Here is a 26,774-nt window from a genome sequence, read left to right as displayed (position 1 = left end):
TTGGCTTTGTAATCATTAGACTTGTTTTAAACAGCCTGAGGAATTAAATTTTTAGTCTAATTATAAAATTACTTGCTTTAGAAAATTTTCGTTTTGTAATATGTTGCCTCAACTATTGGTAAGTGTGCAGGAAATCCAAATTCATTGCATAACTCGCAAACTTTAATGCAATCTATTTTTGGATGCAGTTATCCCGTCTGGTGAGGCGCATGCTATGGCAAACGGTGCGATTTAATAGCGCCGGCAGCAACAAAAGCAATGCACCTGATGCAGCTAGTAACGACGTAATTGTTGACTACGAAGATCCGGATTATTTGCCCTTACCGCAATATCCAGCGCGACCCAATGAGCCGCTCCACACACGTAAATCGCGGTAATTGTTTTTATTCATCAACTAATTTGTCTATTATTTGAATTATTGCTTATGTCTGCACACAGTTTGGTGTATCAGTCAAGAAAGCGTGGTATGTTGGAAAACGATCTGCTGCTGAGCACATTTGCAGACAAGTATCTGAAAGATTTTAATGCAGAGCAAACCGCAATATATGACCAGCTAATAAATGGCGTCAGCAACGATTGGGATATTTATTACTGGGCCACAGACGTAAAGCCAACACCAAAGGAGTACGATACGGAGATAATGAAGCTGCTAAAGCAACATGTCAAAAATACTGAAAAAGTCACGCGCTTTCGACAGCCAGATTTGAACTAGATTATAATAAGTAACTGTTTGGCACTATAATGGGGAAAACATAAGCAAGGCATCTATAACTTGCGGATGCGTCTTGAGTATAGTTTTCCCTTGCTTGAAAAAAACTCCCTTGCTAGCACGCCTTTTGCTTATTATAGTGAAATTTTTTTTTCTTTTTTTTTATATTAGACTATGAACATTTGCTTGCTGCTGTTTTCTGCGAATACAATTATACACATACATACACATAAACAAATCATCTTCATCATCATCAACGTATTTTAAATAAAATTTTAATGTTAACGAAGTGCTCAAGCTCAAGCAAACAAGCTTAAAGGTTTTATTTATGATAAAAATAATTTACTAACAACGCTCAAAGACCTTATAAAGACTGGGTAAACTTGTAAGCTCAAAGAGATGCTGCTTGAGACGTGCTGGAGGTAACAGATACTTCTTGAAGCTTGGAAACAAAACATACTCCATATGCCATTGGCCCTGGGCGATATCTTTCGGATCAAACCAGCTAAGCTGGGCATAGTAACGCGCAGTTTCACGACAAAAGTTTTCGAAACATTGCGCCTCCTCCTCCCACTCCACTTCGGTAGCCAGACGCAGCAAATAGATGGGCAAATGTGCCGCACTGGGCACATGCTGCACTAACAGCTCTGGCAAAGATTCCAGACAGCCCTCATCGGAGATGCGCAAAGCAAAATACTCGCGCATTATGGCCGACTTCTGTTGCAATATGGCAGCCGCATTGGCGGCTAACTCTGACTTATCCCCATCTTCGGGCAGCCAACCGGCAGCTTCACTATCCAGCGCTACTTGCAGCAGCTCCTGCAACTGTAGTGGCGGCACCAGACTAATCTCGGCAAAGTTTTGAAATTCATAGACTAAACGCTGGTAGAACAACTCCTCGCTTAAGGCAGCCACATTGCACATGTAGAGTCGCGTTTCGTGCTGAAAGAGCGCATGCTGCTCGTCCACACAGCCCACATAGACCAACTGCTTTAAAATGCTACGCAATTGAACATGGCATTGACGCTCCAAGCGCTGCTGCATATCCAGCACACTAGTCAAGCGCACTTCTTTAGTTTTACGCGCTGCTACGATACGGAAACTTTCCTCCTGCGATGCTGTAGGCGTGCCATTGGATGACAGGCCGGAATCACTTTTTTCGATTGGCTTGAAAAATGTTTGCAGCTTTTGCTCGGTGGCATCAGTACGCACCAGTTCCTTGTCGTAAATACGTTGAGTTTTATCCACCGCTTGTGTGTCATTCAACTCTGATGCTCCAGGTAACTTAAGCTGCTTGTAGAAGCTGCGAGTGGCATTGCTACCCAAGAGCTGTGCTTCGACCTGCTGCTTAATGCGCTCAATGATTTCGTCCTGGTAGAGAAAATGCACCTCATGCTTAGTGGGATGCACATTAACATCCAGATTTTGTGGCGGCAACGTGAGGCTCATGTAAATAAACGGATGCTGACCACGCGGCAAGTATGTGGCATAGACAGCGTCAAGCACGCTTTTCAAGGCTGAAAAACAGTGCATGTGAGTAAAATTCTTTACAATTAGATATCGACAACTCACCTGCAGACTCAACCAAACGTTGATTAATAAACAACAGCAATATGGACTTTTTGGATGCATAGTTAACCTGCGTGAGCTGGCACTCAAGTTCAAATTTAAACATATCATCCTTATAGCTAAACTGCATTAATTCTTTGGCAATGGCAGCACCATAAATGATGCGTATATTATCAGCACGTGTGCTAGACGCCGGTGTTTTTAACGCCGGTTGCTCGCCCTGCTTGCGCAGCACAAAACCAACCTGGGGATTGTGCACAGCATATTTGGCCAGCACATCGAGCACCTTTTGAAACTCATCGTTCGGCGATTTAAGCGCCTGTCGACGCTGTGGCATTGTATAAAATAGATCTTCAATGGTTATAATCGTGCCTTGATTGCCAGCACAGGGCTTAGGTGCACCCAGCAGTTTGCCATCCGCATAGGTTGCCTTATAGCCACATTTTTCAGCTGCAGTCTTTGTTTGAATGCACAGATGAGCAACATGACTAATGCTAGCCAATGCTTCACCACGGAATCCAAAAGTTGCTATTTGCGTTAGATCCTCAAATTTGCACAGCTTTGAAGTGGTGAAACGCTCGCAGACAATAGAAAGATCTTCCTTGCGTATACCAGTGCCATTATCCTGTATTTGTAGCAGCTTCAGACCGCCGGCTTTGACGACCACCTGTATGTACGTAGATTTAGCATCCAGGCTGTTTTCCAGCAATTCCTTAAGCGCATTTGCTGGACGTTGTATAATTTCGCCGGCAGCTATACGATTCACAACCACTTCGTCGAGTTTTCGTATAATACCTGGCTCCAACATTTGCACGCTTATAAATAAATAGTTTAAAAATGCAAGCCGCGCGAGTGAGAAGTTGTAAACAAAATGGTGATGGCCGATATTTTGTTGTTTAGTTATCGATGGCTTAACTAATGACGGCAATCAAAATATTTAAATATATTTTCGTTTGAAATTCAAATTTATATTTTTTTATTTAGTAAAAACATTGCTTTTAGTTTATACATAACTGTAAAGTTTTTTTTTATTTATGTATATATGTTATTTAACTCGTATATTAAATCAAAAGTTTACTTCATATAACATTATTTTAAATTGCTTACAATGCCCATAAGGACCACAACAATCTTACATACTTTAATAAATTTGTACTGGAGTTGTGTAGAACGTTCAAAAGATATGCCATTCAGGTAATACGAGATTCATTAGGCACTGATATCCATAGTTTGTGATTAGTAATTAGAAAAACCATTTGCACTTCAAGCAAATGAAAACTGAAATACCCAAAATTATTGTCGTGTACTTGAAGTAATTACGCACTTTACGTCGCTTACGCTCGGCGACTATCTCATTATAATCAATATGTAATGGATTCTTTGGTGGACTGAACGAGCCCAACTGCAAGAGATACAAATTGTTATTAGTAAATACATGGTAGCCATTTACATAAGTGTTTTGATGCGTACGTATTTAACTGTCTTGGTGAGATCCTTTATAACGCAACGATATGCGCTCAAATTCCTCTGCAAGCTACACAGCTGATTCTCCGAAGCTCTGCCAAGTTTGCCTGACATTTGATGCTCTATGACAAAACGCAGCGATGCTTGAATTAAAATTAAATGCTGCAGATGGTTTGCCGTGAGCAAAAGAATTTCATAGAAACTATAATACATATAATAATTAGTGATACTTAATTTCATTGCGAAACATTAACTTACTTATCCATGCCATCCTTTCTGACACGCGCTATAGACTTCTTAGACCAATGATGCAAATGAAAGCTGCATAGCAGATACCAATAATTAAAAAAAAGGTTTAAAATAAATGTTTACAAAACTCACTCTAGTATACCCTTCAAAATCTTGTTGCGATATATAGGAAACTTTATACCTACTTGGCGCAGTTTCTCATCGCTCATGTTGAGAAATGCGGCCAGCGAGACGCGAGATTTTGCAAAATGTTCCAGCATTTGTTCCATATTGATAGATTGCAGTATACTGTAAAGCTCCTGGAAGTACTCAGGGCAGTCTGTCTTTAGAAAAATTCGTGGAATGTGATCGCGCAACGTATTGTACGTAAGAAACTCTGAGGGCACCATGTAGGTGACCTTTTCGCGAGGCAACAGTGGCAGCAAATCATAAAAGCCATGAAACTCGGCAACTTGCTTTGGGGTATATCCCTTATTATTTGGCAAGTTAGCGTTTACACCTGTATCCACCAGAAGCTTAACGATTTCAGCATGATTATTCTCAATGGCATGGAAAATTGGCGTGCAGCCCTGATTGTCAACTGCATCAAAGCTCACGTCGTCGATCATAAGACGCACTACGTTGGTGTAGCCCTTGCGGCATGCGAACATGAATGGAGTCATGCCATACTTATCAGAGACATTAATGACCGCTCCCTTACTCAACAGCAGACGCACCAGCTTCTCAGCAGTGTAAGGATCTTTCGATTGGCAGTCACAGGCTAGCATAAGTGGCATTACGAGCTGACATTGCTTGTTGACACGCGCCTGTAGCTTTACGACAAGATATTCAGCCAAATCATAGTGGCCAAGGTTACATGCATGCATTAGCATGGTATAGCCGTCGAGCACCGGCTGATCCACATGAAACTTAAGTGACTTAATCTCATCACACACTTGACTGAGATTTCCTTCTAGCAGCGCATCATACAGCTTCTGCTCCCTATGCACAGCTGGTCTTTTCACAGTACGCACATTCCTTATGCGTTTCATCTGCGGTTCAATAAAATTAGTTCATTAGTGTATGTATATGTGCTTGCTCTAGAGGCTCCTTAAGACTCACCTTGTCAGAAAAGTAAAAGCCATCATAGCTATTCTCTGAATCATCCGAATCATCCGTGACTGGCGGACCATATTGGCATTTATTGGCCATTTTGATATTGCTATTGCAATCTATGCATTAAAAAAACAACAATAACGAAAAGTTAGTTATTCAAACAAACAAGCAAAAGTTCTCATCAGCTGTGATGTATTGAAAAAAGATGGCAATACCAATTATTGCGCATGGTCAGGGTTGCCAGTCTGCAAATTTCTAGCCGTTGGCGGTAATTCTGGCTATTTAAACTTAAAGCTACTGTCCCAGCTTTTTCAATAAAAGTAAATGAAACACAAGTTCTAAAATACACGTGACAGAATCACAGAAAAGGTTTTATTCTTCCCTAAACTTTATTTACATTTTGTTTATTTCTTCTTGGCATTTTTACCGAAACGAGGTCCACCAAAGCTTTTGCCTTTGTTGAACTTGTTTTTGCCAGCCTTGTTTGTCAGCTTAACATTGCTGGTCTTCTTTTTCGCTGCAATCTTCGTCATTTTCTTATGGCGATTAGCTTCCGATCTATGCAAAGAGCAAAGTAAATTGGATATAAATTTTCTAGTCAACCAGTAGTTATTGCCATTTTGATCTTACCTCAGTCGCAAAGCTCCGCCACGACTAACATCAGTCAAATCATTGGTAAACGCAGAGTTTCCACCACGTCGTTTGGGCTTACCAGCGGATGCACTAGATTTTGCGTATTTATTGCTGTCACTGGTTGCGCCAAGTTTGCCCGGCCGTTTGCGCAACTTTGCCATTTTGGCGCGCACCAGAGAAACCTTTTCAATTTCTTTCATGGCACGCTCCTTTGCCAACTGTTCGGGTGTTTTCTTTCTGGGTTCCTCCTTTTTCTTTTTATTGCGTCTGGCTTCCACTTCTTTGACAGAGGGACCATCTTCACCATCGCCGCCGTACTCAGGTCGTTTGCGCTTGCCTGCATTTTTACCCTTGCCCTTAGCGCCGGCTGCTTCTGTACTGTTCTCATCCTTAGTCGTAAGCGCAAGTCGTGCCTTCTCCTTTTCGCGCTCTATTCTAGTTTGGAACCAGCTACGTTTCTCATTGGGTTGGCCTAGCAGTTTGCGTTCTGTTTTGGACAGCTGTTGCTCTGTTTTGGCCAGCTGGCGTTCCGCTTGCTCCTCGTCTAAGATATTTTCTGAAAATAATTCAAACGATTAATATAGTTTCCTGATGGAAATTAATATAATTGGTACTTACGTATTTCTGGTTCTAGGCCTGTTAACTTATTGCGATACTTTTCTATTATTTCAGGTGGTATAATGCGATTTTTGACGCTTCCCTCGGCATTCTTAATAATGTCCTTAACGATTTTACGCTCCTTCTCTCCAGCCAATGAAACTGAGATGCCGGCACGGCCAGCACGCGCCGTACGACCTACACGATGTATATAATGCTCTGTTGTAATGGGCATAACGAAATTTATAACCGTTTTAACGCCCACAATATCCAGACCACGTGCCGCCACATCTGTGGCAATAAGCACATCGATTTGCTCCTCCTTAAACTTTTTTAGCGACTCCAAACGCTGTTGCTGTGTCAAATTGCCATGCAGTTCACCAGCGCGCACTCCTAAGAGTCCCAGCAATATATGCAAGCGATGCGCCTGTTTTTTTGTCTGTACAAACACCATGCAGTGATCGTGGAACGTGCGACAAATCAAACTGGCTAAAATTGGTTCCCGATCGCCCTCCTTATCCTCACGTATGCGTATAAATTCTTGACGCAAATTGAAAGCAACCTGTTGATTGTTATTGACAAACACTTTGACGGGTTTGTCCAGCGAAACAGCAGCCAGATCCTTGACTTGCTCACTCATTGTGGCCGAGAAAAGCATTGTCTGTCGCGTTTTGCAGCATGAGTTAATAATCTCCTTCATTTGCTCGGCAAAGTATTCGTCCAGCATTCGGTCTGCCTCATCCAAGATAAGCACCTGTAATGAAGATAAAGCTTAGAATGTTTCGACAACAGTCACAACAGAAGATAAACTATAAAATGTCAGCTTGAAACTGCACAACAGCCGCAAGAACCAGTGTTTCATCCGCCTAGCCTGAATTGGCTCAGAGCGCAAGGATGGTAATTCATCATGCAAGTATAAGCTCATTTTCTAAGCAATCTGTACTTACTTCAATTGAGTCCAAGCTAAAACTGGGTGTGTTCTTTATGTGATCGATTAGACGACCCGGTGTAGCAATAACAATGTCCGGATTTTGCCTTAACACAGCTTCTTGTGCCTTAACATCCAGACCACCAATGGCGAGACCTACATCAATGGTTGTAAATTGGCACAGCTGTTTGGTTACTTGGTAAACCTGAGCGCCTAATTCACGTGTTGGAACCAGCACCAATACACGCGTAATGGCTTTGTTGGTCAGCGGGCGATATAGCAAACGCTCCACAGTGGGCAGCATATAGGCAGCTGTTTTACCGGTTCCAGTGGCTGCACAGCCGCAAATATCGCGACCCAACAATGCAATAGGTATAGTCGATGCTTGAATTGGAGTTGGATAGATATAGCCTAGTACGCCAATGGCACGCATTAGTGGACGTGACAAGTTCATTTGATAAAATGAGTTTATCGTTTCATTTGATTCGACGGTTTCGTCAAATTGCATTTTTTCACCCTCATCTTCATCATCATTGTCCTCAGCAGTTTTCTTCTTTTTGTTTTTGCTTTGTTTCTTCTCGCGTAAACGCAAGTTGTCGTGCTTCAGCTCATCGTCAGATAGTGCTATTTCTTCATCACTAACTGCATCATCGATAGCTTCAGCACCTCCACGTTGTTGCAAACGTGCTGCAATTTTATCGTCGGTCTTTGTGCGAGCCTTGCGTTTCACATACTTCATCAAATCATCCCAGGTATCCTGATTGTACTCCTTGACCGAAGACACAAACTCGAATCCTTTTTCAAACTCCGTTATTTTCTTTTGCCGCAGTTTTGTTGGTTGATACTACAAGTTGAAAGCCAATGTTAATGTAAGTTTTCATAGTTAAATTTAGTAACGACTTACTTCTATCTCGGCGTCCGAGTCCTCGGACAGATTCTCCACTTCAGCATCATCCTCAATGGTGCCTATCAAGTCCATATTTTTAGTTGCACCCATTTTTACCGCCTGTTTACAAATTTACAAATAGCACGTGTGTGCTAGATCTTCAAGCAACAGTCACTATAGTATGCAACGGAATTAGCAACTATTATCCACAATAAAAGCATGCAGTAATAAACATGTCCATTGGTGCGAGCGAAATGCAAATATAAGCGATAGGTTATAAGCGTTGCCTATCGAAACATGTGTCGCCACATACTGTCATCCAACGTAATTATTGTTATGAAATTTGGTTTTTTCTGTTAAAATGTTGCGTATATTTACAAAAACGAGTGTTCTCAGGTATGTAATTTTTTATAGAACTTTATAATTTATAAACTAGCGTATATTCCATAGATCATTGAGACCTGCAGCGGTAATTCGCGATTATACGTATAAGCAGTCTGCCGGCTCTAAGACGCAATCTGAGGAGGCGCCCATCAGCAATGAGCCCATCCAGTTCTTTGGAAGCCAGGCGGCCACCTGGCGTGCTCGAGACACACGAAGCGGTGGCAGCGAGGAATCATTGTGGTATCAACCATATGTAATATCCGCTAGTCTGGCAATTTTCCTTGCATATTTCTGCATACTGCGAGAGGAGAGCGACATTGATTTACGTCTGGAGGGCAATCTGTACGATCATGTTAGTGGATTGGAGGAGGTACAATTGACAGTTAACTACAAATACAACAAGGAACACGGATTGGATACGAAGCTACAGGAAAAGCGTCTAACTGAGTTGGGTGTTGATATGAAACATCTTGATGCAAAATTAGCCGCTAATTAATCATAACTATTATTTATGTTTATGTTACAACTGTTATTTCTTAAGCAACCAAAAGTTAACTTCTTATGTATATCCTTCATAATTCGATCTATTAACATATGAAGTTTGAATTGTTTAGTATTTTTAACAGTAATAATGCCCATGGTATAAAAAATTAAAAAACAGCACAAAGTTTGTATTGTATTTTTTGTTTTTGTTTGCGAGCATATATTTATAAGTTTTATTATGTTATAATTATGTTGATTAAGCATTAGAATAATGGCTAGTGGCTAGTGCTAAATCACATGTATATAACATATTTGTATCTCTTTGAAAGTTTTCACAAAGCTGACCTAGGATCATAAGGCTTATCTTTTCTGCAACGCAAGTGTGGAAAAGCCATCAGCCGAATTAAGCTGATAGTCATGGTACTTTTTGCAAAAAATATACATATATTAAAAGCATTGTCAAGATAAGCTCGCTTCGGAGTAAAATGAGTTCAAGTAATCTTAGATTAAGTGAGAATGCGATTCTTAGTATTGGGTGTTAAGCTTGCACAGGCTTAGTTTTAAAGTATACGCCAAGTGCCACAGTCATATAAATCATAACATATATAAATACAACAAAATATATATTAAATAATATGACAAAATTAATAAGCGTTCGGCAAATTTTACTAATTAGTCTGTTAATTAAGTTTAACTACGCAAATGAAAATGTTGCGGTTAGTAATGAAATATAATAAATAATAAGTAAAACACATTAATACCATTCAACTTTTTTAGAGTTACATGGACACTAGGGATTTTGAAGAACAGTGCAGTTATGAATGCAATAAATTGACAATGCCATTGTTGGAGCGAATTAAAGAACAACAGTGTACAAATTCATCATCTAAGATAGAAGAACAGGAAGCTATTATTAACAACCTAAAATATGAGCTTTTTAAAACAAATGTTGAGCTACAAGCAGAAAAAAAAATGGCAAAAGCTTATGATGAGCTTAAGCAAAGGGATGAGAAAATAATGAATCTACAAATCGAAGTCGAGACCAAAGACTTGGAGCGAAGAATTGACGAACTTACCGCTCAGGTAACTTCCCAAAATAATACTATTGAGTCGTTGAAACTTGAGACAGACGCTCAGAAAAATGAAACTTACTCAAAAGCATCCCAAATTTTGGAGCATCAAAATAATATTGTGAATCTTAACTCTAAAATTATAGAAAAGGATAACAAGTTAGCTGGTATACAGATTGATTATTCTAAAATACAAAACGAATTGGACATAAAGAGTACAACAATTCAAAAACTTGAAAAACAGATAGATGATTTAAAAATTAAAAACGAACTGGACCCTAGAAATCTAACAATCTTGGAGCTGGAAAGAAAGATAAGTAATTTAAACTCACAGGTTTATGAGAAGGATAATAAGATTTCTAGCATTAGCTTTGAGAATTCAAATATGATATCTGAATGTAACAAAAATGCATCCAAAATTTTGGAGCTTGAAACTAATATTGTGAGTCTTAGCTCAAAAATGAACGAAAATTATAACAAATTAGCTAGTATAAATATTGACTATTCTAAGATACAAAACGAATTGGACATAAAGAGTACAACAATTCAAAAACTTGAAAAACAGATAAATGATGAAAAAATTAAAAACGAATTGGATACTAGAAATCTAACAATCTTGGAACTGAAAACAAAGATAAATGATTTAAACTCACAGGCTTATGAGAAGCACAACAAAATTTCTAACCTTATTATTGAGAACTCAAATATTAAATCCGAATGTAATCAAAAGATTTCCAAAATGTTGGAACTGGAGAAGCATGCGAATGAGCAAGAAATCAAGATAAACAACTTACACTCAGATATTTCAAAAAAACTGACCGAGGCTGAGAGCCAAGCCTCTAAGCTTAATGAACAGATAACGAGTCTTAGCGCCAGGATAAATGAGAGAGATGCAAAGATATCAAATTTGATCACAGAGAATCAGAACACCAAGTCTGAAGTAACCCAAAAGGCATCTAGAATTTCGGAACTGGAAGAAACCCTAATCCAGAAGGATAATATAATTCGTAAGTTACAATCAGATTCCTCGGAAGAAAACAGGCCTACCATTAGACATATGATAAGATTAAATCCAACGGAATTTAACAGGCAACAATCGATTTTAGATATTATAAGACATGCAAAAGAACAAATGGAAGCTCAAAAACCACGGACCACCACTTATACAATAAAATCTCCCTTTTTTAAGCAGCAAATTATACGTTTATAAATGTTAACAATGCTATTATATACAGAGAATATATATGTTTTTTTGAAATATTAACAAAGCCGCTGCTAATCGTTTCATTTAATTATTATTCATTTAATTAAGCGTTTAACCTGAATACAGAAATAATGCAATTTTATTTAATGTCAATAATATTTATAGCAAATACCTTTTGTCAGAAATGTAAATGTATTATTAAATATCGATATATTTGTATATCAACAACTCAAGCACACTGTCATCCAACAGCATAACATCGCGGAATATCGCCAAATAATATCGATGGTCGATGCATCGATGTTTTCTTACATCACTAATCTATCTATAAACAAAAAGTATCTAAGAAATGTTGTTGTTTTAATCCGAGTCGGACAAACGTGCGGATGCAAATTTCTCGCGAATTAAGTTAATTTAGTAGAATCGGGCGCAGCACTAAATCGAAAAAAGCGCTAGAAACATGTTTTAAGTGCAAAACATATGCGGCATTTTGCATTGATTCACGATTTACCAGTCAACTTTTGGTGCTGTTTTCACGCACCGAAAAGCAGACAGCGAAACCAAAACCGAACGAAAAATATCGGAGAGGGGGTTAGAAAAAAAGTGAGCGCAAAGAGGTGAAATCCGGTGCTAAAACGTCAATTTCTCAAAGTATATAGCCGTGTAATAAGCCAAAGTAACAGTGCAATTAATTTATGTGACAAATTGTTAAAAAATCAAGAATGGGAACGAAAGTGGAACAAAACGACAGCAACAACACCGACGCTACGAAAAAAGCAACAGCAGTTGAGCCAGCGGCAGCGCTGGCAGAGAGGAATACGACACATACAACAACAACAATAGCAGCAGCAGCAGCAACACCAACGCAAGACACGAAAACGCTGCCCACACATGGAACTGCACCCCAAGTGATAATCAGTCCCGCCGCCCAGGCAGAGCCAGCAATAACAACAACAACAACAACGACGACGATGGCCACAAATGCCGCCAAAAAGATAAGACGCGCGTTCTCCATGCCACGCAATCCGTTTCGCTGGTCGCGCAAGTTCAAGACAGTTGGCGCCGCCACGGCTGGCAATGGAGTTACTGCGTCCAGCTGCGAGGACAGCGGCAGCAGCCGTACCGCCATGTCGAGCTGCGTGGGCGGTGGACGAGGACGCAGCGGTAGTATTGTATCTTTGAATATCTACGATGGCGACAAGCAGGCGGCGAATGCAATTGGTCAGGAGAGAGCGCTTACCAGCAGCAGCACCGGCAACAGCAACAACACCAGTAATAGCAACAACAACAACAAGCGCGCACGTGTAATGCGTCGCTCGTCCTTCAGGAAGTTTCTAAACCGCATCGCTCAGCAATTGAGCGCAACGGTGAATGTTGGCGTAAGTGCTAGAAATGTAAATACAACTTCTATTGTTATTATGTAGTATATCAAATATAAATATGTATATTTACTGTTTGTTTTGAGTGTGTGTGTGTGTGTGCTATAAGTAGTATTAGCTACTTTTAGCTACTGCACACTCTGTGGAGTCTTTGTTCGGTCGGCAGCATCTTTGTGGTTAGCTCCCACACGCTGATAAGCCAGCTGTATATATATATATATATATGTGTGTGAGTGTGTGTGTATAAAAGGCAAACGTTTTGATATCGGCATTATCGTTGCCTTTGTTTTGCTCTGCATCTGCCAGCGCTAGTGCGACCGAGAGCATGTGCGTCGGCTCTTTGTCTTTAGCAACTTCTTGCTTATTTGTGCAATGCATAAATAGTTGACACACACACACACACACACAAATACGCATATACTTATTTACATAAATATGTATGTTACCCTATGTCCTGCGTTGCGTGCCAATTGTTGTTCTGGTTGTCAGCCACCCACTGGGCGCGCATAGGTTGGGCAAATCGGTGTTCGCCACGTTTTTGTGTTCGGCAAAATATAAAAAAAAAGAACAGCCAGCTTTTGTTGTTTTCAGCGCTCTGCTGAGTCATGTACGTACGTTTGCATGTGTGTATGTGTGTGCGTGTTGATAACAGCAGAGAACGCAAGCGAGTTAACAAAAGAGCGCAAACGGGAGAGAGTGATGTACAGTTAAGAATTGTTGTTGTGCTTAGCTAATAAGTCAGCCAGTAGGTGAAATTTTATGATAATTTATGTTGCTTTGCTTTTACAAGTTACATTCATTAAATAATAATTAGCTAAATTAGTGCGTGTAGAGTATTTAAAGTGCGTACGCTCCAAATTTAAATATTAAATATTTGAGTTAAAGCAGTCAACAGTCAAACAACGCTTGGAAAATTTATGTTTATTTTTAACAATTGCTGTCTCATTATTATTTTAAAATGTAATTATATTGTTTTTTTCTCTGTCTGTTGCCTTTTTGCTTGGCTAAAGATGGTCTAAAGAGCAAGCGGCGCGGGTTGGGGGCGCGTGTACATTTTGTTTTGTTTTTCTGTATTTATTTTCGGAGCCCAACAATTGTTCAAACAATTTTGCTGTATGAATTGTTGCTGTGTGTGCGCGTTATAATAAATAAACAACAAGCTCAAAAAATAAATATAAAAAATAGCAGCAGCGACAACAACAACAACAAAAGCTTAGGTCGTGCGCTGCTGGAGCGCAGCGTGGAATAAAAGTGCAGCAGACAAAGCATAGCTTCCAGTCCTGTTGACGTTACCGACGACGACTCCCTGTGGCAGATTGACAAATGTGTGCCACGCTTTTGTCACTACATATAACAGATAAAGATAAAGGGAGGCGGCGCGACCCACAAAGCAGTCACTTTAATTGTTAACTGTAAACTGGAGACAAGTGTAGTAGTAGACATTTGCCTCGAATTGTTGAGTTGATCTAATAAGTAATGCATATGGCACATATGATATATATATACATATGTATGTGTGTGTGTGTGTGTGTTGATTAATTGTAGAGGGTCAAGACCTTTAGCTTTGGGCTGACCTTTATACGCGCCTTGAATTCCAAATGCCTCAAATGCTGCTCCTCAATTAGAAATGCACGCGACGTACATAGTTTAGTTATAAACAAAACAAGCTAATGGGGCACATTTAGTTAAGAATTTCCATTATACAGTTATGTATATGGAATGTAGCTTTGTTTAATTTCATTCATTGTAGCCTGGCTTGCTTTTATTTTAGTACAATTTGGCATTTATCAATTTGCAATATAGCGGCTTTGTTTCATTTTTTATTGTGTGCAATTTAGGCGATTGCACTAACTTTTTTTTAGGCCATTTGCAGTTGTTATTGTCAGTTGACCAAGTTAGCAGCACCTTTCACCAGTTGCCTGCATTGCCAGCTACTGCTGCTGCTGCTGCTGCTGCTTGTTGATTGCTCTGGCCAGCTGCTGCTGCCGTTTGCTGCTGCTGATAGTATGAGGCAATGGACTATTGTTGTTGTTGCTGCTGTTGTTGATTACCTCACATTTTAGTAGTCGAGTTGATTTATGATTCACGCTTGAAGCATCTCTCGCATCGATTTTTATTCAAATTCAAAAGGTTTCACAGCCAGTGCATTGCAATAATAACAACTACAGCAGCAGCAGCAGCGACAATAACAACAACAACAATTCAATTTGGCTTATTAAAATGCCATTCGGCTGTGCATTGCGCGTGGGCTGCTCGTCTCAGTCGTCCGTCGTAGTCGTCGTCGTCTATTGTGTAAAATTGCATGCCAAAAATTGTCGAATGCAAAAAAATGCGCAAAATATATTTATTTATGAAGGCAAACTGTAGTCGCATGGCAAAGGTAAAGTGCGGGTGGGGGGCAGCACGGGGGTAAGAGCTTGTTTGCTTAGCCTTATGGGGCTTTAAATATAGTACTACAACAAAATGACACTCAATGATGAAACGTGCAACATGAAAATTCACACGCGTTAATAACAGCAACAACAATGCCAAGAAGAAGAGCAACACGTGATAGTTTGAGCCATGGGCGTAGCCAGACTTTTGCTCTCGAGTTGAAGGTGGGAGAACAAACATAAACTTAATGCAGTTAGTAAAATTATATTTTGTGGTTTTTTGCTTGAAAATGAAATGAAATGCTCGATTAATTTATATATAAAAATATAAATTAATTTTTATCGCGAATTTGTTAACAAAAAACCACAAAATAATTAAAGCCTAGCTTTGTGTTGTTTTCCAAGAGATGTGGGTTTTATTTTGAATACATCCGGAGCAGCTTGTCATCCTTATTGAGGCTAATATGGGATATATCAATAATAATACATTTGCAAATATATTGGGAGCAGCTGCGCGTCTTGAGCGCCCCCCTGGCTACGTTCATGGCGTAGCTACGCTCAAGGGTGAGAACAGTTGCATGGGAAGAGATCAGGCAAAAAACGTGAACAGCTGTGAACAGTGTCACTCGCATGCATTTCCGTATATCTTTTTGGCCCACCCGCTGTCTTGACTGCCTTGTTGTAGTTTTAGTTGCACTTGTTGATGTCTAATTGTAAGACTTGTACGTAACCAAATGCTGTTGTTTGTGTTGTTGTTGTTGTTCAAGTGTCTGCCCGCGTGTTTGTCTGTATTTGTATTTCCGCTAGGCCAAAGCTAAACACACGTAACATTTGCTGAACTGTGCGAATTATTATTGTCTCTTTTGTTGCTCGCTCATTCGCGCTCTCTCTGTCTCTCTCTCATTTTGGTGCTCTCTTGTACACACTTTCAAGGTAAAATCAATTGAGATCAAACTAATTGAAAATGCTTTTTTGAATGTACGTACGTATGTATTTCTGCTTTTCGTATTTTTGCCCGTGTGTATTTTTGTAGCAACATATTTTCATAAACAAATGAGCGGCGCGTGTACAGAAATAGCCGCAGAAAAAAATAACAACAACAACAACGGCGGCAACAAGAATAACCGACACCAATTGTTAAACTAGTTTGAGCTTATAATACTTTGCCGTAGGCTGTGCGCGATCAGCAGATACATAAGTTCATTCACTTGCCGTAATCAGTGGCACTCACAATGTTTGGCATGCTGCAAATCCAAATCAGCAGCAACATTCACAGAATTCGCAGTCGCCTGTTAGACGAATTTATAGAATCAACACTAAAGTTGATTAATGCTTAACAATTTGCTCAATTCCTTTTAATTAGCAACTAACTAAGTTTTAATCAATAAACTTACAAGATAATAAAAGCTCTGAGAGTCTTCAGTAGTAGCAGCAGCAGCAGCATTATTTTTAAATGGGTCACGTTATCGCAGATCAGTAAAATTTGAAGTAGTAAACAGCGATAACTTATCGATTAATATTATTGAAATATTATAATTGATAGTTAGGATCATTTGAAATCAGCTCTGCATTAAACATTCAATTTTTAAAAAATCTAAAATATTTTTGAACACATTTGTAAAATTTAAAAATATGCTATCAACTGCATATAATTGATTATTTCTATATGTTGCAAGCTCATTTTTCATAAATTTTACTTTCAAATGAAAGTCTTTAACTGAGCGACGCTTTCAATGTCAAATGCTTAATTACTTTTGCTATCTGTAAATTGTCAAAATGGGCTGCGAGACTAAATGGAAAAATTTTGTTGAGTCTCGAGTTGATGTTGGGTTAATGTACGCATATATAAATTTCTATATACAATGTACAAACATAATTAAAGTACTATTGCTTTATGGCCGGCAGACAATACGAAACAATGCATTAAAAACAAGTGAGACAAAAGAAACAAATTTACGTCATCCTAGTCATAATAATTACAAACGTACAAAAAAAAATATATAAACTCATAACGCCCATTATATTTAGAGATTACATAGTATATATTTCCGCTAAAGTAAACGCGTTGCCGCCGCCATAACTGATGATATAATTAAATAAAAAGTGTAAAAAAAAGAAGATTGAGTGCACATCATATGTTAGTTTAAAAAAAAGCTACGACTATGAATATATATGAATGTATTTGTTTTATATCGCACCACTTGATAAGCGTGCAATTCAAACAGTCAAGGTGCTGATTAGAGAACGTGTTCAACCTTGAGGTGCTAAACACTAAATAGGAAATGTGGGCGAACCCTCAGCCCCCAGCCCCAAACGCTCATTTAAACGCATGTGAAGTAAAAGCTGAGACAGCGGCATAAATAATTCATATGCATAATATTTTTAGAATGCATATAGTATAAGTATAAAGGGTCTCACACTGTCGGCTGTGCCTGACTCTAAGCTTAAGTGTCGCACTCATTTGTGCATTGGTCAAATCCAATCGAGTTGAAAATCCATTTTTTCCAAATTTGGTCGCAGCTCATTTATCAAGTGAAGTGTAAGCATATTGATTGCTTTACTTTTTGGTAAATGGATTGTTGCACTTGTTGAGCATTATTTATAGTGTAATAATTGAGAGTTGGCTCATTAAATGTCACGTGAACACTTTTCCAATTAACACCTCTCAATTGATTGCCGCGTATTTTTATATGAAATGCCAGGCATTTTAGCATGACGTGTTGAGCGTCGTTTTTTATTGCTAACTAAATCGTTCGATTAGTAATAGTAAATGCCATCGCTGCTAATAATAATAAACAAATTACTGACTTACAAACAATATGCTAAGTCTATTAATAATGCCAAGCTGACGAACCGCTAGAGGGAGAACGAGCGCAGCTTGTTGCTCACTCTCTCTTTCTCGCTCTAGACCAAGCCTAGTTTCGGCTTATACTATAAGCTGTAGTTATTTCATTCATGTCGCTCTTGCTGCAATAAAAACAACAACAAACTACTTGAGTCAACAATTATCTTCAATTATTTACAATTATTTAATAAAAAAACGTAAGCGTAACGTTGCATGCAAGTGCCACTTGCAGTTACGTAAACAAATACACACACACACACACATACAGGTATGTGTATACATATACTTTATGTATATAGAACAAGATACTTGTGCACAGATAACTAAACATTGATATCAGCTTTAGAGCTATCGCGCCATGCGTCTAAACAATTTTGGCCAATGGAATTTTTGCAGTCACTGCCAGCACCACAACAACAACAACAACAACAAACAAACAAACAATTGAGGTAACAGTAGCTTTACAAATAATACAAACAAATTTAATAATTTGATATCCAAATACAGTAAACGTTATTATATTTATGTCTGTATAAAATTTTAGCAAAATGTTACTTGAAACGCAGCTCAAAGCTTTAAATAAATAAGCAACAAATACGCACACATACATACATGTGTATATGCGTGTGTGTGTGTGTGTGTCTGTCAGTTAGTCTGTGTATAAATAATAATGATGATAAAATTGCTACAGTAAATTGAGACAAGTGACGCCAATAAGCGGTAGCTGCTGCTTCTTATAACTTGGCCTGGCTCAATTAACGCAAAAATAAACCTGAATAAAGAAAATAAACAGCCATAGCGCATAGCCTAGACTTAAGCTGAACTTAAGTTATTGGAAAATTGTGTCTGTTTTTAATTGAAGAAAATTGAACAGTTGAAAAGAAAATTGCAGCAAATAATAAAAGTCAATTTAAACAGCAGCCCAGCCCAGCAGCTTCAAAACTAAAACAAGTTTAAGCATACAGAACTAGATTTTAATTATTTGCTATAGAGTTGAATGAGTTAATTGATAAATAAAATCGCAACATTTTTATTATAATCAAGTAAGTTTCATGCATGCATAATTAAATGTTATACGTCAGTTGGCTTTAAACAAAAAAAAAAAACTGCCTTAAATTTTTTAAAATTTTGTATCCAGTTTTGTTATTTATTGTGTTGAATCGCAGAACTGTCACTTAAGCGAGATTGCACAAGATGTGTGCTCCACAAGCTTGGAGAGCACCCCAATGATTAAGCGGGCAACGTTTGTTTGCTTGCCCCACCGGTTTACGTGGCGTATGCGCAATGCCAGCAGCAGCAGCAGCAGCAATAGTATAGAACGGCGTCGTCTCCAGCTGTGTGAGAAATGCTTTACATTTGGTCTGCGCTTAGGTCAGCAGACATATATATACGGTTATATATATCAGTGAACACGCGTTTAGAGCAAATTCCATTCAATTTATTTATTGAGGCTCGTCGCTCGTCGGGCCATTCTGCGTTTGAGAACGCACCACAGAGAAAAAATAAAAAGCACAGCTGCTTGTCTTTTTGTCTTTGCGGTTAAGCTGAGCCCTAAGCTCGGCTTACGACATTTGAATTCCCTGCGGGTGGGGGGTTTTGGGGCTTTGTCTAATGAACCAAAATCAGCTTAAAGCTGACCAAATGACTTGGGCGTCGATTGTTTGACGAATGGCTGGCAATCTAAATGGAAAAACAAAGCCCACAATTGTTGTAGCAACAATTTGAAATTCCACGCTTAAGCGCAACTAAAACAACAACAACAACAATAATAAGCCATAACATATTTATGCCGTTAGTTCAATGTGTAAACTGACCTTCACAAAAGTTGAGAAAATAAATACATATGTATATATTTAGCGAATTGTCAGCTCGCTTATGCCGTCATAGTTGACACCCCTTAGGCTTAGGGTTGGGGTTGGGATTGGGAGCAGTCAATGCCAGTTTGTTTGAATAACTAGAGTGCAATGCCAGTGCAATGTCAATTGCGATAAAGCAAACGGATGCCCGGGCTTTGGCTTTGCTCTAAAACAAAATAACAATAGCAATAACTTGTTGCTGACACGCTTCTATTAACTGTCAGGGGGGTGGGGTGAGGGGGAGTGGGCAGGGCAGTCAACTGCATATAGTTTGCATAGCTGGAATGTGAACTCGAATTGGATGTTACAATTCGACAAATGCTTTGTTAGCCAAGCTGTCTCAGAAATTTGTCCCCAACTGCATAAATTTAATCAATAAGCTGTGCACTGCAAGAAAATCTTAAAAAACAAACAAATTAATTAAAATTATTAAATTCATAGCTAGCTAAAGCCTGCGCAAATTTTAAATTAATATAAATACGCAGACTTTGCCTTGCTGTTTCACTTTAACTTTGGTATACACTGAGCCTTTAAATATTAAGTATACGTTTATACCAAAGTTACACTTTGACTGAATGCAGACAAACAATCAATTAAAATTATGAAAATTTAGTATACAAAAATATATCTATATAATTTTAATTAATCAATTAATCAAGGGCTTAACAAATTTAAACTTTGGTTTGTCGCTGCATTTTCAATAACCCAACTTATGTATGGCTTAGCTATAAGAAGTGTGTTGCATAGTGTAAACTATTGTTGTTATTCTACAATTATATACTGTAAGCTAACTGGCAATTGCCTCTTTTCTCTCTCTCTCTCTTTTTTACTGTATTTTGTGTGTCTTTCCTTTTTGTTCATTATTGCAATTTGCAGTCTGGCGAGCAGAACGCAGCGCAGCGCACAACTTTCATAGAAATTGTGCCATTCTATACCGGATGCTGGCGCCGAAAAGAGGTACAAATGAAAGACTTTATCCATAGCTCCAGCTCCAGCTCCAGCTACACCTCCAAGCTTAAGCTCTCACTCAACTCAGCTCATGATCATGCCCATGCAGCCAAGTCCAAGTGCACAGCACCCACGCTCAGTTTGAGTGCACCCACTGCTCCCAACTCCAACTCCAGCTACAGCTTGTTTGGCAGCCAATTGTCTTAGTTTGTTTTTTTTTTTTTATTGGCAACGCTCATTTATTTTGATTTCTGTTTGACCCAGCAGCAGGCGTGGGTTTTTTTTTTACTGCTTCGCTTCTTGGTTTTGGCTTTCGAAAAACCGGCTTTGAGTTGTTGCCTTTGTTGCCATTGATTTGATGACGCTATAGTTTACTTAACACTTACTCATCCGACATGTTTTTATATTTTTGGCTGCATTTCTCAATTTACAAACACAACGCACTTAGCATTGACCCCACTAGACAACTTGTGACCTTTGTGTCTTTTGAATTTCTTGTTTTGATTGCCATTTCATAATTTACAAACATTTTTTTTTGCGTGCCATGTTAACTTAAATATGCTTACACATATATAAACTGCAAAAATTGTTCAAAGCTTGTTTATAAAATCGTAAATCGTTCGACTTGCGCATTATGTTAACGCCACGTGCGTTTCGCGCTCCATTTACAAGCGTTCGCATACTTATACATACATACTGTATACATACATATGTATGTATGTGTGTATTTACATTTGTTTATTATTGCATTGCTGCTGCATTGAAATTTTAATTTGCATTGGTTTTATATTTCTTTTATTTTTAAATTAAACTCGTGTATTTTTAAACAATTCATAGCATAAAAGCTGAGTACATACAAATATAATTTTTCTAACACATGCAAAAAACTTAAGTTGAAGGCCAAAAATCACTTCCTTCTTTATTTTATGGCCAACGAACCAGTTATATTCGAACGGCATTTGAAAGAAGGTATCTTCACCAAATGGTTAAAAGCTATTATGAACTTTTTCTATGCCAAAGATTAATTCTAATATTTAAAAATGCGTGCTTGTTAACAAAATTCAAAGCAGTTATAAAATGCTGCAAGAAACTCAAACAGCAAAGTGAGCCAACTCTTTAGTGCTTCAAGTTAACTACTCAGTCATTGCAGCTAGTTATTTTAGCATCTATATTTAGCACAGTCGACACAAGTTTAAACAAAAGTCAGCAGCATTAAACAATCAGAGCCGCAAACTTTTATTTTCTTAGCAGCGGCTACAACTTTTAGCATCCCATAATTTATGCGCTTATCTTTAGCTTTAGTTTAGCAGCTTTGGCTAACTTTCACCATTTCATTTAAATAATTCTGCACAAATGTTATGCAAATGAGTCTTTGGTCATTCGATCGTTTGTTATGGATCTTGCCATTTAAGTTTCCGTTTGCTAATCACCAATTTGTTCTGGTTAAAGCTAGACCCATGCCCATTGACATTGTTGCTTAGTTTGCCTGGGCTATTAGCACAATTATATGCAATAGTTAGAGGAGGCATTTTACGTTCAGTTTTTATCGCGCCATAATTCGTAATTTAAATATTTGCTATGAACCTGCTCTCAGATTATGTTTACTCGCATTGCGCGACTGATAAGTAATGACAACAAATTAGTTGTTGTTGCTTGTTTTTTGTTTGTCGCGCTTGCTTTTCTGTTGAATTCTGCATTTGGCGCAACGCTAAACAATTTTTAATTGAGCAGCTATTGGAAGCACTCGGCAGTTTATGCAGCCAGCAGCCGGCGCAAACGAGTTTGGACAAACTGCAAACAGTGAGAGATTAATCTATGTACACTACGCTATGTTGCAGGCAAAGAAACAAGGTGCAGGCCTCAATGGCGGCGCTGCGGGCGGCGCGGAGCGTGTGCCGCCCATTGGCGGCTATCAATGGCCAGCGGATCAAACACCTGGCGTTATGGGACTGAAGAATCATGGCAACACCTGTTTCATGAACGCGGTGCTGCAGTGCCTCAGCCATACGGACATACTCGCTGAATACTTTGTGCTGGATCAGTATAAGGTAACTATAACTATTTCTCGTTGTTAAACAAATTAATGTTGTGCGCTCTTTTTCGCAGGCGGATCTGAAGCGTCGCAACAAAATCAATTCACGCAAATTTGGCACCAAGGGCGAGCTCACCGAGCAGCTGGCCAATGTGCTGAAGGCTTTGTGGACCTGCCGCAATGAGAGCGACCATAGCACCAGCTTCAAGGCTGTCGTCGATCGCTATGGCAGTCAGTTCCGCAGCTCCACTCAGCACGATGCGCAGGAGTTTCTCTTTTGGCTGCTGGACAAGGTGCACGAGGATTTGAATACCGCCAGCAAGCGGCGCTACAAAAGCATTAAGGTGGGTCATAGAACACAAGAATCATTTATTAAATTTGATAAATTAGCATAGTTATGTTAATTACAATAATTATACTATGAGCTATTTAAACTAAAATGAAGTTTTCTTTTAAATTCATTCAGAACTCTTATGGCCGCTCGGATGAGATAATTGCCGCCGAAACGCTGGCGAATCATATACGCTGCAATAACAGCTTTGTCCAGGCTGTGTTCCAGGCACAGTTCCGCTCATCGCTGACGTGTCCGCGTTGCCAAAAGCAGTCCAACACCTTTGATCCGTTCCACTGCATTTCGGTGCAGCTGCCGCAGCTGACACAGCAAACTGTCTTTGTCACCGTGGTGTTCATGAAGCAGCAGCCGCGTCAGCTGAAGATGGGATTGCGTGTGCCCGCCGGCTCACCCATTGTGGCGTTGCGGGAGCAGCTGCAGGAGACTGCCGGCATAGCCGGCTCACGCATGGTGCTGGTGGATATGAATGCGGAGGGCTTCACGCGCGTCTTCTATGACTCGCAGCCGGTGGAGACGTTGAGCAGTGCCGACAGCATCTACTGCATTGAGATGCCCGAGCCCAGCGAGACGCCCAAGGCAAGCACAGATGCAACGGCGGCGCCGCCGGCAGCAGAGAAAGCCGCAACAGCGCAACACTCCACCGATCTGCTGCTGCTGGTGGCCAATGTGCAGCGCCAGGCGGCAGTGGAAGGCGAGGCGGATGGCAAGGAGCAGCTCACGCGCTTTGGTGCACCCTTTAGCATGAAGGCGCCGCGTGACTGCAGCTATCAGGATCTGCAGAAGCGTCTGCTGCGTGAAATGTCGGCGCAGTTGAAGCCGGAAGTGTTTGCCTATGCGACGCCGCTGGCGGATATGTTTAAAATACGGCTGCAGGACCCGAGCGCTGATCCGGACACATTTCTAGAGCAAGTGGAGCATCCGCTGCTCACCGAAATGATAGACATGGCGCTCTCCGTGCTCTCCGCCGAGGCCGGACCCACACACATTAAACTGCTGCTGGAGTGGCGCCAGCCCGAGACCCATTTCGTGCAGCTGCAAAGCGAGGACGATGTGGTGGTCGAGCACGAGAGCGTGGCGCAGCTAAGTGCCAGCAAGGCAAAGGACACTGTTGCGCTGACGCTGGAGCAGTGCCTGGAGCATTATACCAAGGCCGAAACGCTGAGCGCCGAGGATGCCTGGCGCTGCCCGCACTGTCAGCAGTATTTGCCCGTGGTGAAGACGCTGGGACTCTGGTCACTGCCCGACATACTGGTGGTGCACTTCAAGCGCTTTCGCCAGCATCAGTCGAAGGGCCCGCAGGCGGCCAAGCTGACCACCATGGTCAAGTTTCCGCTGAACGCCTTTGACATGTCGCCACATTTGGCGCGCGGCGTGCGCGAGAGCAACAACCAACTGCAAAGTCTGGAGCAGCCGCCGCCCAGCAAAAAATTACGCGCTGGCGACTCACGCTCCTCCACGCTCAACTCACGTGGCGAGCAAAAGGACACGCGCTACGACTTGTATGCCGTGTGCTATCATCAAGGCGATACGCTGGAGACAGGCCACTATACGGCTGCCTGCAAGAATCCGTACGATCGCCAGTGGTACAAGTTCGACGATCAGCGAGTGAGCAAAGTGCCCGAGCAGGACATTGAGCATGATATTATCAACAATGAAGCCTACATGCTGTTCTATCAACGCCGCAGCGTCGATGCAGCAGGCGAATGCTCCGGCTCTGGCTCGAGCTCCAACTCCGGTGATCATTGGGTGTCACGCATCGCACCGCCGGCAGTCAGCACGACAACAATTGCAACTGCCGCCAGCAGCAGCAGCAAAGAGCGGGACTTGGAACTGACAGAGCCCACGCCAGAGAAGGCAGTCAGCAAGCCCGTGGCCATACCCTTGCCCAAGGCAGTGCCCGAAATCGAAGAGCGTAAGTTTATTATAAAAATTTATAACAATAGCACAACTAATGCTTATGTTTTTTTTTTAGTTGAGCTAACACCGCCTGACGCTTGCGCTGCCGCTGAAGTGCTAAACATTGAGGAGCTGGCCTATGCGGATGCAGATCCAGAAGTAGATCCTGTCACTGCTGAGCTGGAGTCTAGTACAGTTGCAACAACTGTGGAGGCGGAGGCTGCAAACGAAATTGAAAGCGAAGCTGAAGTCACACAAATATTTGCCATGGATGAGGACTGCGCTGAGAAGTTGGACACAATGCCAACAGCCAATGCAACTACCGCAGCTGTTGAGGCCAATGTACAGCTAGCCAAGCTTGTCGATAGCCAAACTAATGGTCATGTGGCCAGCAGCGCTGGCAGCTCCAGCACCAACAGCTCTGCTGCCTCCTCAGTCAGCTCACTCAATTCGCCGCGCATGTTGAGCACTTCGGTCAATGCCGCCTCGACGTTGCAGAATAAGTTTATAGGTCACATGAGCGCCCTGCTCAATGGCAACCACGTGACCACGCAGCTGTCCTCCAGTTTGCAGCTATCGCGGCAGGCGTTGCAGCATAATTGTCATGGCTCACGCAGCAGCGTTTCGGCTGTGGAAAGCGTTGCCCAACAGCAACAACAGGCGGCGGCAGCAGCTAGTTTGAGCTTGCGGCACTCCTTCTCCACCAGCTCCAATTATAAGTTGCGCGAGTGTAGCGAAACTTTGTCGTCGCTGCTGCGCAACTCGGCCAATACCTGCAGCAAAGACACGTTGCTGTTCATTGATCAACAGAGTCATCACCATACATCTGGGCTACTGGAGGACGACGATGATGATGGCTACATGGGCAGATCCCTTTGGGTAAGCAGCTTACCCATACCTAAATTGTATTGTACATTAATCGTCTTTGTTTTCTCTCTCTCTCTCTTAGATCTCACCCGTTACGCCACACAAGCTCATCACCGTATCGCCCAAGAATTAATTGGACTTCACACAAACGCACTATAGCTCTAAGTCTAAAGTTTACTTTATTTAAATATATATATATATATATATAATATACATATATATATACATATATACTTCTATATAACAAGCGATATTATGCTAAAGCAAATGCTGTTATAAAGACATACAAAAAAACAACAAACTTTACTTTAAAGCAATTGTTCGATTTGCTTAAAATTATACATACTTTATATATGTGTATGTTTGCATAGTTTTTAAGCGGTAACAACAATTGACAAGCATTCTACATTTACTTTACCATATAAATATTTAATTAGTTTTATCTGAGAGTACAATTGTTTTGATTTAGTTTATAATTTCTCCTGCAATTTTTTTTATTTTACTTTTGTTTTGCTGTGCATTGCATATTATATATACATATATACAGATTTAGTTTTTAATCGAAACCAAGTTTCAACGCAAAATATTTATAAATATTCAATTATTTTCAATTACTTGCACCTAATATTAATTACAACTATACTGCATTGTGAAAATAATATATACATATATATTATTGTGGGCGCTAGGACCTCTGTATTTGTATACGTACATATATATTTAAATATATATATTTATGAATTGTGTAGTAAAAGAGAAGTTCAATGAAAGCGATAAACCAAAACACTATATTGATAACAAATGTTTAAGGACTTTGAAACATTGTTTTTGCATAATGTATACAGGATACACAACTCACATACAGACACACACATACACACAGATATATATTAAATATATACATATACATATATATATATACAAACGATTAAACTATTGTATGTTAAGCGCAATGT

General features: G+C 40.1%; 6 protein-coding genes across 9 annotated transcripts; 3 read left to right on the top strand and 3 right to left on the bottom strand.

Moving 5' to 3' along the window:
• The first annotated feature begins 12 nt into the window (after nt 1–12).
• On the top strand, nt 13–920 carry LOC108595694 (succinate dehydrogenase assembly factor 2-B, mitochondrial). Its single transcript, XM_017980976.1, has 3 exons — nt 13–118; nt 189–373; nt 439–920. Exons 1-3 carry the CDS (start codon nt 101–103, stop codon nt 710–712), a joined length of 477 nt encoding a protein of 158 aa, XP_017836465.1. The 5' UTR covers nt 13–100; the 3' UTR covers nt 713–920.
• Nucleotides 921–1,054: 134 nt separating this feature from the next.
• LOC108595666 (DNA mismatch repair protein Mlh1) lies at nt 1,055–3,086 on the bottom strand. Its single transcript, XM_017980946.1, has 2 exons — nt 2,282–3,086; nt 1,055–2,226 (listed from the first exon to the last, which is right to left on the bottom strand). The coding sequence occupies exons 1-2, from the start codon at nt 3,084–3,086 to the stop codon at nt 1,055–1,057; spliced, it is 1,977 nt and encodes a 658-aa protein (XP_017836435.1).
• Nucleotides 3,087–3,337: 251 nt separating this feature from the next.
• LOC108595560 lies at nt 3,338–5,380 on the bottom strand. Of its 2 annotated transcripts, XM_017980820.1 has the most exons (6): nt 5,302–5,380; nt 5,093–5,202; nt 4,124–5,022; nt 4,001–4,063; nt 3,749–3,944; nt 3,338–3,680 (listed from the first exon to the last, which is right to left on the bottom strand). In XM_017980820.1, the coding sequence occupies exons 2-6, from the start codon at nt 5,180–5,182 to the stop codon at nt 3,522–3,524; spliced, it is 1,407 nt and encodes a 468-aa protein (XP_017836309.1). In that variant the 5' UTR covers nt 5,183–5,202; nt 5,302–5,380; the 3' UTR covers nt 3,338–3,521. The 2 variants fall into 2 exon arrangements, with proteins under 2 accessions (XP_017836309.1, XP_017836308.1); XM_017980819.1 differs by lacking the exon at nt 5,302–5,380 and having other exon boundaries at nt 5,093–5,245.
• Nucleotides 5,381–5,440: 60 nt separating this feature from the next.
• LOC108597733 (probable ATP-dependent RNA helicase DDX27) lies at nt 5,441–8,309 on the bottom strand. The gene is made up of 5 exons (XM_017984427.1): nt 8,149–8,309; nt 7,264–8,088; nt 6,338–7,070; nt 5,717–6,275; nt 5,441–5,644 (listed from the first exon to the last, which is right to left on the bottom strand). The coding sequence occupies exons 1-5, from the start codon at nt 8,239–8,241 to the stop codon at nt 5,491–5,493; spliced, it is 2,364 nt and encodes a 787-aa protein (XP_017839916.1). The 5' UTR covers nt 8,242–8,309; the 3' UTR covers nt 5,441–5,490.
• Nucleotides 8,310–8,429: 120 nt separating this feature from the next.
• LOC108597734 lies at nt 8,430–9,153 on the top strand. The gene is made up of 2 exons (XM_017984428.1): nt 8,430–8,526; nt 8,581–9,153. Exons 1-2 carry the CDS (start codon nt 8,492–8,494, stop codon nt 9,008–9,010), a joined length of 465 nt encoding a protein of 154 aa, XP_017839917.1. The 5' UTR covers nt 8,430–8,491; the 3' UTR covers nt 9,011–9,153.
• A 2,480-nt stretch (nt 9,154–11,633) lies between these two features.
• LOC108597316 (ubiquitin carboxyl-terminal hydrolase 43) lies at nt 11,634–25,987 on the top strand. 3 transcript variants are annotated; one of them, XM_017983803.1, is made up of 7 exons: nt 11,634–12,650; nt 20,600–20,680; nt 22,510–22,719; nt 22,778–23,047; nt 23,170–24,967; nt 25,028–25,830; nt 25,901–25,987. In XM_017983803.1, the coding sequence occupies exons 1-7, from the start codon at nt 11,994–11,996 to the stop codon at nt 25,949–25,951; spliced, it is 3,870 nt and encodes a 1,289-aa protein (XP_017839292.1). In that variant the 5' UTR covers nt 11,634–11,993; the 3' UTR covers nt 25,952–25,987. The 3 variants fall into 3 exon arrangements, with proteins under 3 accessions (XP_017839292.1, XP_017839291.1, XP_017839293.1); XM_017983802.1 differs by having other exon boundaries at nt 11,634–12,665; XM_017983804.1 differs by lacking the exon at nt 20,600–20,680.
• The last annotated feature ends 787 nt before the right edge of the window (nt 25,988–26,774 follow it).

Source organism: Drosophila busckii, chromosome 2R (assembly GCF_011750605.1).
Source record: "Drosophila busckii strain San Diego stock center, stock number 13000-0081.31 chromosome 2R, ASM1175060v1, whole genome shotgun sequence".
NCBI lineage: Eukaryota > Metazoa > Arthropoda > Insecta > Diptera > Drosophilidae > Drosophila > Drosophila busckii.
The sequence above is the reverse complement of the archived record's forward strand: the minus strand, read 5'-3'. Positions and strand labels throughout refer to the sequence as shown.